Here is a 14,680-nt window from a genome sequence, read left to right as displayed (position 1 = left end):
TAGAAGTTTCGAATCGAAGGAGACAGAGAAAGTCGTGACATCCGAACAAGTGCAAAGAGAAGTTGCTACAGTGTCGCGTTGAAAGTCTCAAGTTAGTAGTTGATAGTTGTTTGAAAGATAACCAGAAGTTGTAATCATGGCCGTGTGGTCTTCCTCTCTAGCCCATGGCCAGCGGCCCAACACGATCAGCATCCCTGCTTCAGTAGGTTCTAGCTCGTCCGAGGCTCCCGCGCACTCCTGGAAATCGCCGGAGGTCGTTGACGCTAGTGTGCCTCTTCTACCGTCGACATCTGCCGACGGGATGGCGCTGACATACGAACAGAGGGTGTGCAGAAAGCATTGGCATTGTTTGCACGTGGAACGGCAGAATCTTCTCCAGGCGTGTCGGTACGTGAGACAGTTCTTTCAATTATTTGATTTGTGCTCCAAATTTCCTGATATCAAGAGGTCAATTAAATTTGACATACATTTCAATGTAAACGCATTTCTTTGCCTCATAAACGCAGGATCACAGCACATAATTGCATCATGTTTTTCTTACGTCACGGACCGCCCCGTAGCCAGTACTATACCACTCTATCAGGCTGAGCACAGTAGAGTGCCGATTATCCGCACCCCTCGGGGACGCGGGGGCAGTCTCCAGGGTGTTCGGATGAGAAGTATGTTCGGCTAAGGGAGCGGGCACACATCCATCTAAACCATGCATATTCCCTCACACAGTAAAACCTGTCAAGGCGACCACTCGGATAAGGCGACCACCTGTCCCAGAAGACCACTGCAGCCAGGACCAAGGCATGCTATGTCCAGTCAAATAACCCTGGATAAGGAGACCACCTGGTTACAGAGACCACACTTTGAACGTCCCTTGAGCGGTGGTCGTCTTAGACAGGTTTCACTGTATTTTGATCATTTCTCATCCTCTTCGGCAGTGCCACCGGAATCAGAGACACTCCTGCTCCTCAAAATGACATCCTGGGGACACCATTTGACGCCAACCTGTTGCTAGACATCCTGTGCATCATATCATGTTCAATGAATGGTGCTATTGGGTGGAGAAATCAGTGAAAATTCATCTCTGTCCCTTGACTTCAGTGGAAACAGGCATTTCGGATAAGCGGCATTCTACTGTGCCATCAGTGTATTGATGACAGAGGCATGGATCATGCCGTTGTACCTAATAGCCCAGCCACCGCTCCGTAAGCTTTCAGTTCAGTTCACAAGCATGCTTGAACCACAGGGCGAACACACGAGACCATTGTCCTTACAGTCCATTCAGAACAAGATGAGCGCTGGCTTTTGGCGAGCTCCCGTATTTGGTGATTTTTCGTGTTTTTATCGTACCCGGTGCAGTGCCGCGAGTTTTGAAACTTGAAAAAGGGTCCACAAAAGGTACTTCAACAGGGGTTTGAACCGCACAACCGCCGAAAGCTAGGATATCATCTTTTCATGAATGGACTGTAGGACCCGAGATGGCGCGCATCTCGACCCTGCATCTGTACAGAGCATTTCAAAACTATAGACGCGTACGAGGTGAATTGCTATTTCTGGACATTGTACATTTCTGGACATTTCGAGTAAAATAATTTTTCGTCGCGTGTAGAGTCAAGTCAGTCAGGTTGATGAAGTTTTTTTCTTGTTGTAGTTGACAGCTGGTCTGTTGTAGTTTCTCCTCGTGTCGGTGCCTTGTTGATAGCCTTTTCTTGGGAGGCATTTCAACGAGTTTTGTGGTACTATGTCGCATGAGAATTTTGAATTTTGAGTAAAATAAGAAGTAATGGACGAATCGTTGGCTTCCCCATGTGCACTCCACTTCAGACGCTGTATAGTCTTGGACCTGTTGGCTGGAAGTGTGAAGAGGCCAACTGCAGTCCACCAATAGAAAAAATAACCAAAATGGTGCAGTATAGGATGCTTATTGACGCTATTTTACTTTCATGTCCAGAATTCCATACACTGAAATTTAGGCCAAAAAATTGGCCTATCGAAAACATCCTGCGATAAAGTCTCTGGGATCACAGCATGAGCAATTGTCATATATTTGGAAAGATGAAGGATTAGGCCATACAATAGATACAAAAAGATATGAAAAATGTAAAACACACAGCCAGTGGGCCTCTATTTTATTTTCATTTCCAGAAATTGCTATTCACCTCGTAGGGTTTTTGAAATATTTCAAATTTGGCTGGAACTTTTTGAGAATAGTTTTCGGAATATTGCTCAGGATCGCTCCACAATTACTCTCATATAGTTTCTAAAGAATTGGATAACAGACGCCCAATTTGGAAAAATTTATGCACAAAGTGATCACAGATTTTATGTGGTATAGATGCTGGCATAACGGTTTTTGCCTAGGTACATGTCTATAGTTTTGAAATGGACTGTAGGTTGAACTAGCGGTGCGTTCGGTTGGTACAACCTACAGTCCATTTCAAAACTATAGACATGTACCTAGGCAAAAACCGTTATGCCAGCATCTATACCACATAAAATCTGTGATCACTTTGTGCATAATTTTTTCCAAATTGGGCGTCTATTATCCAATCGTTTAGAAACTATATGAGAGTAATTGTGGAGCGGACCTGAGCAATATTCCGAAAACTATTCTCAAAAAGCTCCAGCCAAGTTTGAAATATTTCAAAAACCCTACGCGTCTATAGTTTTGAAATGGACTGTAGAACAGGATTCACCAGAACAGCGCGTTTTGGTTACCCTACATGTGTGTAGTTGGTGACATGTCTAGAACAACGTAGGCCTTCCGAGCATGAGGTTGCCGGTTCAATTCCAGGTTTGTGCATAGATAATGTCCAACCCCAGGAGACCGCGACTAAAAAGAACGGAGGACGTTCTCTGTGCAAGCACATACAGCTGCCATCAATACTGCAGTGCACATTGGTTGCGTGACCCATCATGGGATTGAGTAGCCGGGCTCGGGTTGGGGAGGCGAAGTGACGAGGGAGAGGAGCTGAACACGACCCTCTGGCTCAGTGTGTCGAGCTCATTGACACGTCGTAACTGTTAAACTTTCATGCTTTGAGCTGGTGTAAAAAAATGCTTTGTTGCTTATTAGACTTTTATTATTATCTTATTTGAGGATTTCCCTGATTGAAGGGAGTTCCATTATAATGGGAGACTGTAGGTTGGAGATGGCAAAGAGTGGATGGCTAATGAACAGCATAGTAAAAAAATACACAATATCTATGCTGAATGTTCTAGAATGGTCCTGTACTCTATATTACATAGAGTCTGGTTATTCCTTGAGATACAAAAATACAAAAACAGAAGCGCAAATTGTAATAATTGCAATCCGGAGGACGGGCTGAAGTGACATTGGATTACTTTATTAAACAATGTCAAGCAATGGAACGATGATAGAAACACAAATAAGAAAAAAATAAGTACGGAGCTCAAGGAAATTTCGAAAGGTGAACAGAGGCATGTCAATGTGTAGTGCTATTGTGTTTAGTGTAAGAGAAGTGAGTGCAAATGTGGCTGCGAAATACGGACTGCGAGGCTGTGGCTCTTTTGGTGGCAGAGAAATGCGTGCAAATGTGGCTGCGAAATAAGGACTGCGTGGCTGTGGCTCTTTCCACGGCCTGGTGGGTGTCGGGGAGCTGTGGGTGTAGCACTGGGTGCAGGTACCTCCATGAACACTTCCGACACACCAGGATAGGGCTCGATCACCGCTCCATCTGCTGGTGCCCCCGCCCGTGTGTCCACTGCTGATGTTTGGACAGTTACTTCTGCTGCTATGGCTGGTCGGTCTTTGTTGCCGTGGTTCTCCACCTCGCGTTCGCTTTGTGGGGGAGCTTGGGAGCCGTTTATGGCATCGGAATACGAGCGTACAGGCGGCTGTTGTACACATGCTTGCTCATTAAAATTTGGTGACGATTTTTCGTTGTCCCGTACTGTACGCTTTGGGCAGCGAGTAGCGAGGTGGTCTGGTGAGTCGCACAGTCTGCACGTCTTTGGCTGGTCAGTGTGCCGTACAGAGAACACGTGACCACCAGCTGTCCTGAGACATGACGGACTGCAGGATGCATGCCGGCCTAGCAAGGTGACAGCTTACAAAGCGTATACCGGTACACCTGGGATGTTGTTCACTGGTGCAGGGCGAGAACTTGACTCACCCGATCAGATTGCTTTGAGCAGCACCAAAAATGCGAAGATCAATAAAGGGGGAAGCTATGCGAACAAGAATCATGCAAAACCGAACGCCTCAGTAAAAGAACGCCAACGTCCTTCACAGCTGAGACTTTCAGCTCGTGCTTGTCTTGGTTGCGCTCACCTTCCCCTCTGTATAAACGTGTGTATGTTCGTTTTGAGGGAGGGTGGGGAGGGGTCCCGGGAGAAATGAACCAATATCGCCTTAAAAATATCCATATTTATTTAGAAACGAAAACTAGTCGTTTAGGAGGGCCTAGGGAGGGGGTTGAGCGCCTGTTCGTTTCTCGAAAAATATCGACGCACAGGTTGTACATGTATGTGTGGGCACGTCCAGAAAAAAAGAAAAAATATTGATTATATGTACCGTTTGTATTTGTTCGTTTCTCAGGGAGGGGGGTTGAAGAGAAACGACTAGTTTTCGTTTCTAAATAAATATCGGTATTTACGGATGGCCCCTATTAAAACAAGTGCACCATTACGAAATTGACTTCACCTGTTATACGTTATGTTCGATGTAGGGTTGCCGTAAAGGCCTTGGTGGATCGCGTGTGCTTTGCTGTAGTCGATGACGATAGCGTGGAGCTGGCCCAGTTCATAGCCGTGGCGGAGCGCATTCTCTTTCACGGATTTCACGGTGAGACTCGCGAGCCGCTTCCGGCCATGCATGTGCATGCGTCAGTGAGTGAGCGAGTGTGCTAACTAGCGAGTGAGCGAGTGTGCTACCTAGTTAGTCAGTGAGTGAGCGAACAAGTCTGCTAGTAAGTGTGTTAGTGAGCGAACGAGCAAGGAAGTGAGAGAGGGATGGAAAAGCGGAGGACAAACCCGTACGCAAATATTTGTCCGGCGGATAATCCTTTTAGAATTCAGCATTGCAAGTACGGGTAGGCGAACACAAGTGAATCTTGATTTTGGTATGAAAAGCACAGAACCTGTTTTCTTCACTCTTTCTCTGTTCGGGGAAAATGGTTGCACCAAATGGGATTTGCAGTAGTTGACTACTTTGGTTGTGGGTTTTGATGTCCTCACCTTCCACTACTTTATGAGCTTCATATGTGCCTTGGTCTTCGAGGGTGATGGCATTCCTACAGATGCGGAAGACTCAGTCTGACTCAGTCTCACACAAGCAGTGAATTGTTTTCTCTGTTGAAATTAATCAGCACCGAACTGTTGCGTGTGTGTGTGTGTGTGTGTGTGTGTGCTTGTGTATGGGTGTATGTTCTCGTTTCTTCATCCTATGTACAGGTCAGGAGTCTGGCAGTATCCTGTCTGCGGAGGAGCCTTGTCCCGAACTGTGGCCGGTGCTGAAGGCAGCTTTGCCGGCCACTGAACCGGTTGAGACTGTGGAGAATATGAGCGATGTACACACTGACTTGGGAAAAGTGAGCCATGCCTTATGTATCTCAATATTATGCGGATGCGGGTAGTGCCTTTGCTGTTTGTGTGCAGGGCCGGAGGCAGCTTCCGCGGAGTGGTGCGGCCGAAGGGCCATCTTTAAGGGGGGGGGGGGGTCCTCCCCCATAAAAATTTGGAATTTAGATGGCGAATCCTGCACTCTGGGCGACTCCCTGGTACAAAATCATACATCGAAACTTTTTCTCCCCGGTTTTGGACGTTCCATGTGGACCGACTTTTTGGGAAGTTTTTTTTTTTTTTTTTTTTTTTTTGGTACGGCCATGGCCGTACCGGCCGTACCAGTGGCGCCGGCCCTGGTGTGTGTGTGTGTGTATGTGTGTGCTTGTGCGCACACGTGTCTATTTCCCATCGCGTCTTGCCTGCGCTACCTGTGTGTCGTTTTCCTGCAGTGTCGCGCCTGGTTGCGTACCTGCCTTGTTCAGAAGTCCTTTGCGACACACTATCTACAGATGCTCAACAGTACACAACTTATCAGGTTAGCAACTCACCAGTGTAAATATAGTATACCTGTCCTAACCGGATCCCCTTTGTTTCACCGGTTCCCTCGCAAACCCACGCTTACATCAGAAACAAGCATTGGAGGCATGGATCTATTTCCAAGACTGTGCATGTATTACAAACATGTTCTCGAAAACTCCATTGAAGAATCCAACCCTATAGAACCAAGAACGGAGAGCTGGGGATGCACGTACCCGGCCCCGTACCGGACGCACAGCCAAGGAGGATGACACCGTAGCATGAACATAGCTGGACACACGAGGAAGCTGGATAACCGAAAACGCGGTGCAATCTACTCTTTTATTTTATTTCATTTTTTCTGTTTCTCAGTTCCTGCTACTCTACGTCGGCACTGCTGCGTCGTGAGGACGGACATCTGATATTCGGCTTTCTCCAAGCGCTGGACAGTGTAGATTTCTGGTGAGTAATGCAATGCTTGAGAACAGTGTTGCACATCATGAATTCATGGATGCCATTCAGTACGTACTGATGTTCGATTGGCAGTTGGCCGTCGTGTAAGCGCGGGGATGTATTTCCAAATGCAGCTAAGATCTTGAATTTGGTTGGACGCTTCCTGTAGTTTCAGTACCAATGGAGTTGATGGACAAACACAACCATAAGTAACGCTGTAATTCACACTGCTCTCATGAAATCTTCTCATCTTCAAAAGAAATCTTTATAGTCTGCTCAACGTATTGTAATGCTTCGGATCGATAATACTCTTCAGAACACAAGAAGAACAGAGAACTAGCTGGCGTATTACGTAATATTATGAAGATTGAGTGAGAGCAGCGTGAAATGCAGTGCGCACTGCATTGTTACTAGAAAAAAAGGTTGTCCATCCATGTCGATAAAGAGACCTGTCAGACTTTTCAATGATTGTTGTGCTGGCTGTACATTTTCAGGTTTTTTGGTGGGCTCATTTCGGTGTCTCTGTTTTTTTCTTCTGCATGACCGCCCGTAATCTCTCTCTCTCTCTCTCTCTCTCTCTCTCTCTCTCTCTCTCTCTCTCTCTCTCTCTCTCTCTCTCTCTCTTCTCTCTCTCTTTCTCTCTCTCTTTCTCTTTCTCTCTCAATCGCGCAGTCTATGTCTAAAGGACAACGTTGACCTGGATGTGAGCGTCCATTCTGTTGTCGACTACTCCTATTTCATTCAGTTCAGAGCGAGGTGAGTGAGTGGGTCTCAAGCTGTTGGAAAATCATTATAGCCGTGGGTGGCCAACGAGTTGGTCTTGCCCTGGCCTACTACAGGATTCACACACACACACACACACAGGTAAAACCATGGTTGCGGGAACGTTGCTATGGAAACCATGGTACTGGGGGAAAGGAAGAACCTCTCCGGAAAAAATTGGCGTGGCCGTGGGCCTCAGGGCGCTTGTCAAGGGAAAATAACATGGCTATAAGATGTGCATGCGTAGATGTTATCTTTGGCGAGAGCTCTATTGGTAATCTGGCTGATGAGGGCGAGTGGTGGGAGTGGTGCTCAAACGGTGCTCAAACGGTGCTCAAACGGTGCTCAGTATCTATATAGATAAGGTATGCTCACACAGTGGACAGACGGCGCGTATTGTGTTCTCTCTTTGCAGTGCTATTGGTAATCTGGCAGACGAGGGAGAGTGGTGGGATGCGCTCGAGGCCGACTCGCTGCCGAACGTTCCGCGCGACTCGCAGTCTGCCCTCGCCAACTCCGTGGTGGTGGCTGCAATGTCGAAAGGCACCTCGACGGTGTCCTCTGCATCAGCGTGCGCTGATAGGCCGGACGAGACACTGCCGAACCCAGATGCTGTGTTTAGCAGCTCTCCGCGTGCCACATCTATGACCGAAGGTGAATCCACGGCAGCCCAGACAACGGCGGAGACAGCCAGCTTGAACCCCGGACTCTCCGCAGGTACATGTATGGTCTTTTGCTATGTGTACACTGCACACTGGTCGCCACTCACTATACATGTATGTCTACAGCGGATATGCGCATAGCATCATGGTGTATGTGTGAATGACATCATGGTGTATGTGTGAATGACATCATGGTGTATGTGTGAATGACATCATGGTGTATGTGTGAATGGCATCATGGTGTATGTGTGAATGACATCATGGTGCATGTGTGAATGATATCATGGTGTATGTGTGAATGACAACATGGTGTACATGTATGAATGACATCATGGTGCATGTGTGAATGACATTGTTGTACATGTTTGAATGGCAATCATGGTGTACATGTATGCTTGAATGACATCATGGTGTACCGTACTCGCGCGATTAGTGCCCCTGGGGCACTATTTTTTCAATGTCCATCACAGATGGGGCAGTATTCAAGAGAGGGCACTATTTTTCATTGCTGGTACATTTGCGTCATCCAGCATAAAACAAAGAAAAACAGAGCCTAAAGTGTGCTGTAAACGCTCACGACTCCACAGAAACGGGAACAAGACCTGCGATTTTGTTCCTGAAAACACCAGTGCAAAGCAATGGCCAAGAACATTAGCAAAAGAACACCAAACTTGCACATGGGCTTGGTTACAAGACCGGGGGGGGGGGGGGGGGGGGGGGGGGCACTATTCAAGAGAGGGCTTTATTTTTCACTTGCTCTTGGAGACTAGGGCACTATTCGAGATAGGGCACTATTCAAGAGAGGGCTCTAATCGCGCGAGTACGGTATGTGCGAATGACATCATGGCGTGTGTATGAATGACATCATTGTACATGTTTGAATGGGCATCATGGTGTACATGTGTGTTTGAATGGCATTGTGGTGTATGTTTGAATGACATCATGGTGGTGTTTGAATGGCATCGTGGTGGTGTTTCAGGGGCGTGCTCGGCTCCCCTTCCAGGGGGGTGCACCACTTCCAGACAACAACAATTTTCAAAAGGTTGTACCGGTGACAACATCATATATTTGCACATGTGACGTCATTATTACTGTTACAAAGATTGTATGTCATCAAGAATGAACACAGTACAGCATTATCAATTTTTTCAAAATAAAGGATGAAAACTTTACAAATGTTTAAAAACCAATCCGTCGACGGCACTGTGCCTTCCCTTCCGTTCTCTTTCCTTTCAAGCGCTGACGTTTGTGTGCCACTGTGGTCGCATCCTTTCGCGATGTCGTGCAATCTGGTATGACACTTGACAGGCTGTACGTACGGGACTGCCTGGCTGCATGTAGGCCGCGCACCAGGCCCCTGCTACACTACAACTTACTAGTACAATGCACAAGACACAGGTGCAGGATGTGCTCCCGCGAGGTCGGGCTTTCCGCAATACATTGGTGACTTTTCAAAGCCCTGGTCGAAATATTTTGGGGGGTGCACTTGCCCCCTGTGCCCCTCGCCAAGCACGCCCCTGTGTTTGAATGGCATCGTGGTGTATGTTTGAATGCCATCGTGGTGGTGTTTGAATGGCATCATGGTGTATGTTTGAATGACATCATGGTACAGTATTATGTTTTAGTGACATCATAAGGTATGTTTGAATGTCATCATCGTCAAGTAGAACCCTTCTTTTTCCGGACCTCCCAAATGGTGAACCTCCGTGAACCGGGAAACCTTTTGAAACTTCTTTTCTCGCTCTCTCTCTCTCTCGCTCTCTCTCTCTCTCTCTCTCTCTCTCTCTCTCTCTCTCTCTCTTCACCTCTAGGAGAAGAGCAGGTGGATGGCCAGCCCACAGTCACCACGCCAAATGCCAGTGTGGGCAGCACGACTGCCGCAAGTTCACTTAGCGCCGACGAAGGCGCAGCAAGTCGACATGCAGACCAAGCGGCGGCGGATTCAACGAAGCGCAGTGGCTCGCATCCAGTGTCGTCAAGCTCCGGTCTGAACATTGCGAGTGCAGGGGAGTCTACCACCGGGACAGACCACGTTGGCATGGCCGACTTCATCCGGCTGCAACATCACGTCAGTCGTGAGAGAGAACAGAGAGTAAGTCGCATGCCGGTGATTTGCAGCCGGACCAAAGCCTGAACTGGAAACTTGAAAGCATGGATATTTTTGCCAACCTCTCTCTTCTTGTTGAGCATAAGCAACTAAATTGTTAGAGTTAGGTTTGTGCAGAATCCAAACGATGCACCCGTTCTGAAAATGTTTGTGCGTGTGTGCGTGTGTACATGCATGTGTGCGTGCGTGCGTGTGTGTGTGTGTGCCACTTGCCTTTTTGCAGAATTATTGCGAAGAGCTGGTGAAGCAACGTGCGAGGCAGCTGTCGGAGGCAGCGCATGAGAAGGAGGCGCTGTTGCATCGCATTTCCGCAGTTCAGGAACAGGGGCACAAAGAGCTAGACCAACTCGAGGCCATCATACTGGAGTTGCATGAGCAAGTGTAAGTATTTGTATTTTTCTATTGTATTTCTATTTTTTACTTGGGCTGTGCAAACCCAGGTCTCATTGTAGCTGGTCCCCCTTTAGTGGTGTGCACGGCTGCATATGTTTACATGTGTATGTAGGGTGGCTGGCTGACACATGTCATTCATGGTCATTATTTTCTAGGGGTGAAAGTTGGCATTGATATCCCGAGTTCGAGTACTCTGATTTTCTCCGATCGAATATTCGAGTATTCGAGTATTCTTCATCTCCTAAAAATTGCACACCAAGGGCCTTAAAATCACATGATACAACCCTGATTGAACCGAGTAGCAGTCATTATTCTCGGGTATATTGGACCTATTGGTTGGTGGGTCATTTGGGCTCTCTCTACTCATAAACAGATGTTCACCACACAGTCTGCACATCAATATCTGCCGACGGCTGCTCTGAAACTGCAGATTTCTGTGGTAAATGCATGTACCATGTATGAACGAGTACTCTGATTTATTCCGAGTACGATTATTTTTGAAAAAACCGAGCGAGTACTCGAGTATTCGGTATAATTGTTTCACCCCTATTATTTTCCCATCATGAACCTAGGCCGCACTCTTTAGGGGGGGGGGGGGGTGCATGTGCCCCCCCCCCCCCCCCCCCCCCCCATGTGGCCTACACGCCTGCCAGCATAGCCAATTCCCACTGTTGTTATCCTTCTACTGCTTGTCGCTGTTTTGCCAACTGCAGAGCCGACCTGACACTGGAGAATCGCCGACTTACGCAGGAGCTCACGGCTGCCTCCACGCCCTCCGACGGCATCTTCTCCGGTTTCTTTTCCCGGTGACCGTTCCGTGTCGATTGCCGGGCGTACCGGTTACGTTACGCCTTGTGCCCGCTGAATTCGTCCAGAATAACACCGAGTCGCTTCAACCGTGGTCATGCATGTAGCCTTGCACTGCATTCTAGACGTCCAGGCTTCATCTCAAGATTGTGTTTGAGCTGGCAGCCCAGAGCTATTGTGGGTCTTGCCAACATCCCCGCTGCCAATTAGAAGCATCCCCGCCGCCAATTCGAAGCATCCCCGCCGCCGATTCGAAGCATCCCCGCCGCCGATTCAAAGCCGGTAGCTATGCTGTTCCAATGGGTGTCGGTGGCTCACAGGATCTTCTCCTGGTCTAGACCATTGTGTGAAGAGTGCTGAGTTTTACACAAATCAATCAACCATCACCAGTAAAGGGAAAGAGAAAAGATAGTTAGTGTTCTTCGGGCTGGCACGAATTCTCCCTTTTTGCCTGAAGAGATCTCGTATTATTTGTACCCCCCGTGTACGACCGTACCTCACCTTGTCAGTCTGAGGAAGCTGGGAGCGGGCGGTGTGGAGGACGTGCAACCGCCCATTCAAACATGCTCTCTCCTATGTACTTTGTACTCTGGGCGATGTAGAGGACATGCAACTGCCCATTCAGACATGCTATTCTATGTGCATTGTACTCTGGGCTATGTAAAGGACGTGCAACCGCCCTTTCGGACATGCTCTCTCCTATGTGCATTGTACCCTGGGTGGTGTGGAGGACATGCAACTGCCCATTCAGACGTGCTCTCCTATATGCATCGTACTCTGGGCCGCACGGCTCCAGCCTGCTGTGTTACGCAGTCTCGGCCACGCTTGCCCACCAGCAGGACTACACAAGCGTGCCGCGTCTACGTCCTGTGGGTGCCCTGTTGCCGTGGTTACGGTTACCACGGCAGTGGCGAAGCTCCTCGAGAGACGGCGCGCTGTGAGTCGGTGTAGTGTGCGCGCCGGCTCCAGCCAAGCTGTATGAACCACACCGCTGCCCCGCCGCTCACGTACAAGTATTTCGAAAGAAAAAAAAGGTTCGTCCAGCTACTTCGTTGTTCCAACCAACTCGTGAAAAGCTGCATCAACTCTTAGGCTGTAGTCGTCGAAGGTGTCTATCCCCGACCGAAAGCTACCCAAGTTAAAGCCGCACAATCTAGTGTTCGTGTGCTGCCGCTGTGTGGCGTGCCTGCTCGCAATTTTTACAGGATTCAATATTCCCTGCCAGTAGTCAGTATTTACGACTCGCTCTCAGACGGTCTATTTCAATTGTTTATCAGACGTTTACAATCTCACCTGCCTGTACAACTCCGCATGCACAGACAGTCGGCGTGCATGCAAATGCCCTTTGCTTGTTCTCTTTCTCTGTGTCTCTGTGTCTCTCTCTCTTTCTCTCTCTCTCTATCTTTCTCTCTCTCTCTCTCTCTCTCTCTCTCTCTCTCTTTCTCTCTCTCTCTCTCTCTCTCTCTCTCTCTCTCTCTCCCTCTCTGTCTGTATTTCTCTGTCTGTCTCTCTCTCTCTCTCTCTCTCTCTCTCTCTCTCTCTCTCTCTCTCTCTCTCTCTCTCTCTCTCTCTCTCTCTCTCTCTCTCTCTCTCTCTCTCTCTTCTGCTGTTCGCATTGCACATACTGTGTGTTCCACAAAAATGGCTCCAGTTGATGGCCAGTCTCGCTGGATCTGCTACTGTAAGTCAGCAAATATTCCCCGCATATTTATTTTCAGCTATTCTCAGCCTGGTTATGTTTGGCCGAAAATGTGTTGCAGCCGAAACTTTGTTTTGCAGGGTTCAGTGTGACAGTGTAGCATACATGCGGCAGCAGTACGAGTACAGGCCGAAAATTTGATGCGGCCGAAATGGGTTTAGCCCTGGGAGGCCGAAATTTAAATGCGCCGAAAATTTGTCGACTCACAGTATAAAGATCGGTACTGTAAATAAGGAATATGTCACAAACAGAACATTAATTTTCATGTTTTAAAACTCTGGGGGGGTTATTCGGGGTTATCGATGTAAAAATAAAAAAATGAAAATGAAATATAGATACGAGTTGAGAGTAACTCTCCATCACTGAAGAAATGTTTAGTGTTTCTCAGACCCCGCCCACCAACCAACCCATTTGCAGGCAGAAAATGAATATTGATTACAAATTTCTACACCCAGTAATACATGTACCTGCACTCAGGAGTCCATAATCACCCAGATTATGGACTCTTGAGTGCACTGTATAGGGTTTGAACGTTCTGACATCTGAAGTCAACAAAATACGACATGTGTCCGCTCTGTGCCTGAGGCAGAGAGAGAGAGAGAGAGAGAGAGAGAGAGAGAGAGAGAGAGAGAGAGAGAGAGAGAGAGAGAGAGAGAGAGAGAGAGAGAGGGGCAGACAGACAGACACACGCAAATACACAAATGGACGGATCGTAAAAGAAGGAGAGCAATAATTAATTATTATTATGAAGCGAGGAAAAATAAAAACAAGAAAGACGACCAAGCGTGAAAAGAACCGTGAAGTGTGTTGAAGCAGCAACATGATAGGGCGATCAAACGTTTTGCAACGATAAGAAGGATACTGTCAGCCCTAAAACTAGTTGCACATTCCACAGCGGCGCAGATGGTGCAATGATTGCCAATGTTATAAACAATTGGGCAAAATATTCGACTCACGAAAATAAAAAACAATTTGCTTCCTTTTAAAAAAGAAAGCATGGAGACACCTATCATTATTTTAATGCAGGGTGCGGGCAAGTCCGAGTGAACAGCAGTCTGCGTGTCATTGGCCTTCACCTTCTACTCGCACTATACGTACTAGGTAGCTGTATCGTACGTGTCATAATGTCCGTCATCATCAGAGGCATGCTGCGAGGCGGAGTTTTTCTTCCGCGCGTTCTTATCATTGCCAGGGCTTAGGCCTTGCCATCCGCTCTGCTGGCGATCCCCGTCTAATCCTTGCACGTCGTCATACAGCTCCTCGCTGACAGATGTCATGGAATGGATGGTGCTAGCAGAGGCGTGGCGCCCGATCTCGTCGTGTCCTTTCGCACCACCACTGCATTCCAGCGCCGCGTTGAATTCTTGCTCGTTTTCGAAGAAGGTGCTGATCAGGGCAGGTCCCTCAAGGGGCGAGCTGCCGCCGATCTCCGGCACTTCGGTGTAGACATTGGCAGGTCGCGTCTTCTTTTCATCTTGTGCATTGCTATCAGTAGCAGTGCTAGATGCCTTCGGGTCTCTTAGTTTCGACATCCAAGAAGAGAACTTATCATCATTACCTGTACAGGATGAGCAGAGAGACGATAAATCGGGTCAAAGATTAGGTAAAACACGCACATGTACATGTAAGCGACGTGGAGACAGTAATTGAATGATAGCAATGAACAATATTGCATGTACAACTGCTTACACACGACACAGAGCATCACGCATCATCTGTTGCAACTAATAGTTTCATGCGCATACTGATAGGCATAGGTCATCA

General features: G+C 47.8%; 2 protein-coding genes across 2 annotated transcripts in view; one reads left to right on the top strand and one right to left on the bottom strand.

The window, feature by feature from the left end:
• The first annotated feature begins 31 nt into the window (after positions 1–31).
• LOC135821341 (uncharacterized) lies at positions 32–12,490 on the top strand. Its single transcript, XM_065334405.1, has 10 exons — positions 32–387; positions 4,683–4,798; positions 5,407–5,543; positions 5,967–6,052; positions 6,406–6,495; positions 7,159–7,242; positions 7,664–7,965; positions 9,722–10,002; positions 10,241–10,398; positions 11,124–12,490. Exons 1-10 carry the CDS (start codon positions 137–139, stop codon positions 11,218–11,220), a joined length of 1,602 nt encoding a protein of 533 aa, XP_065190477.1. The 5' UTR covers positions 32–136; the 3' UTR covers positions 11,221–12,490.
• Positions 12,491–13,259: 769 nt separating this feature from the next.
• LOC135821340 (uncharacterized) overlaps positions 13,260–14,680 on the bottom strand; it is a 31,903-nt gene continuing 30,482 nt past the window's right edge. Inside the window, exon 15 of the mRNA XM_065334403.1 lies at positions 13,260–14,474. Coding sequence (XP_065190475.1) covers positions 14,014–14,474 — 461 coding nt within the window. The 3' untranslated portion in view covers positions 13,260–14,013. The remainder of the gene's footprint in view (positions 14,475–14,680) is intronic.

Source organism: Sycon ciliatum, chromosome 7, assembly GCF_964019385.1.
Source record: "Sycon ciliatum chromosome 7, ocSycCili1.1, whole genome shotgun sequence".
NCBI lineage: Eukaryota > Metazoa > Porifera > Calcarea > Leucosolenida > Sycettidae > Sycon > Sycon ciliatum.
This window is presented reverse-complemented; position numbering and strand designations above follow the sequence as displayed.

Coding starts and splice junctions, on each gene's coding strand:
- LOC135821341 (XM_065334405.1), top strand. CDS start 137: ATGGCCGTGTGGTCTTCCTCTCTAGCCCATGGCCAGCGGCCCAACACG. Junction 4,799..5,406: donor TCTCTTTCACGGATTTCACG/GTGAGACTCGCG, acceptor TCCTATGTACAG/GTCAGGAGTCTGGCAGTATC. Junction 7,966..9,721: donor GAACCCCGGACTCTCCGCAG/GTACATGTATGG, acceptor CTTCACCTCTAG/GAGAAGAGCAGGTGGATGGC.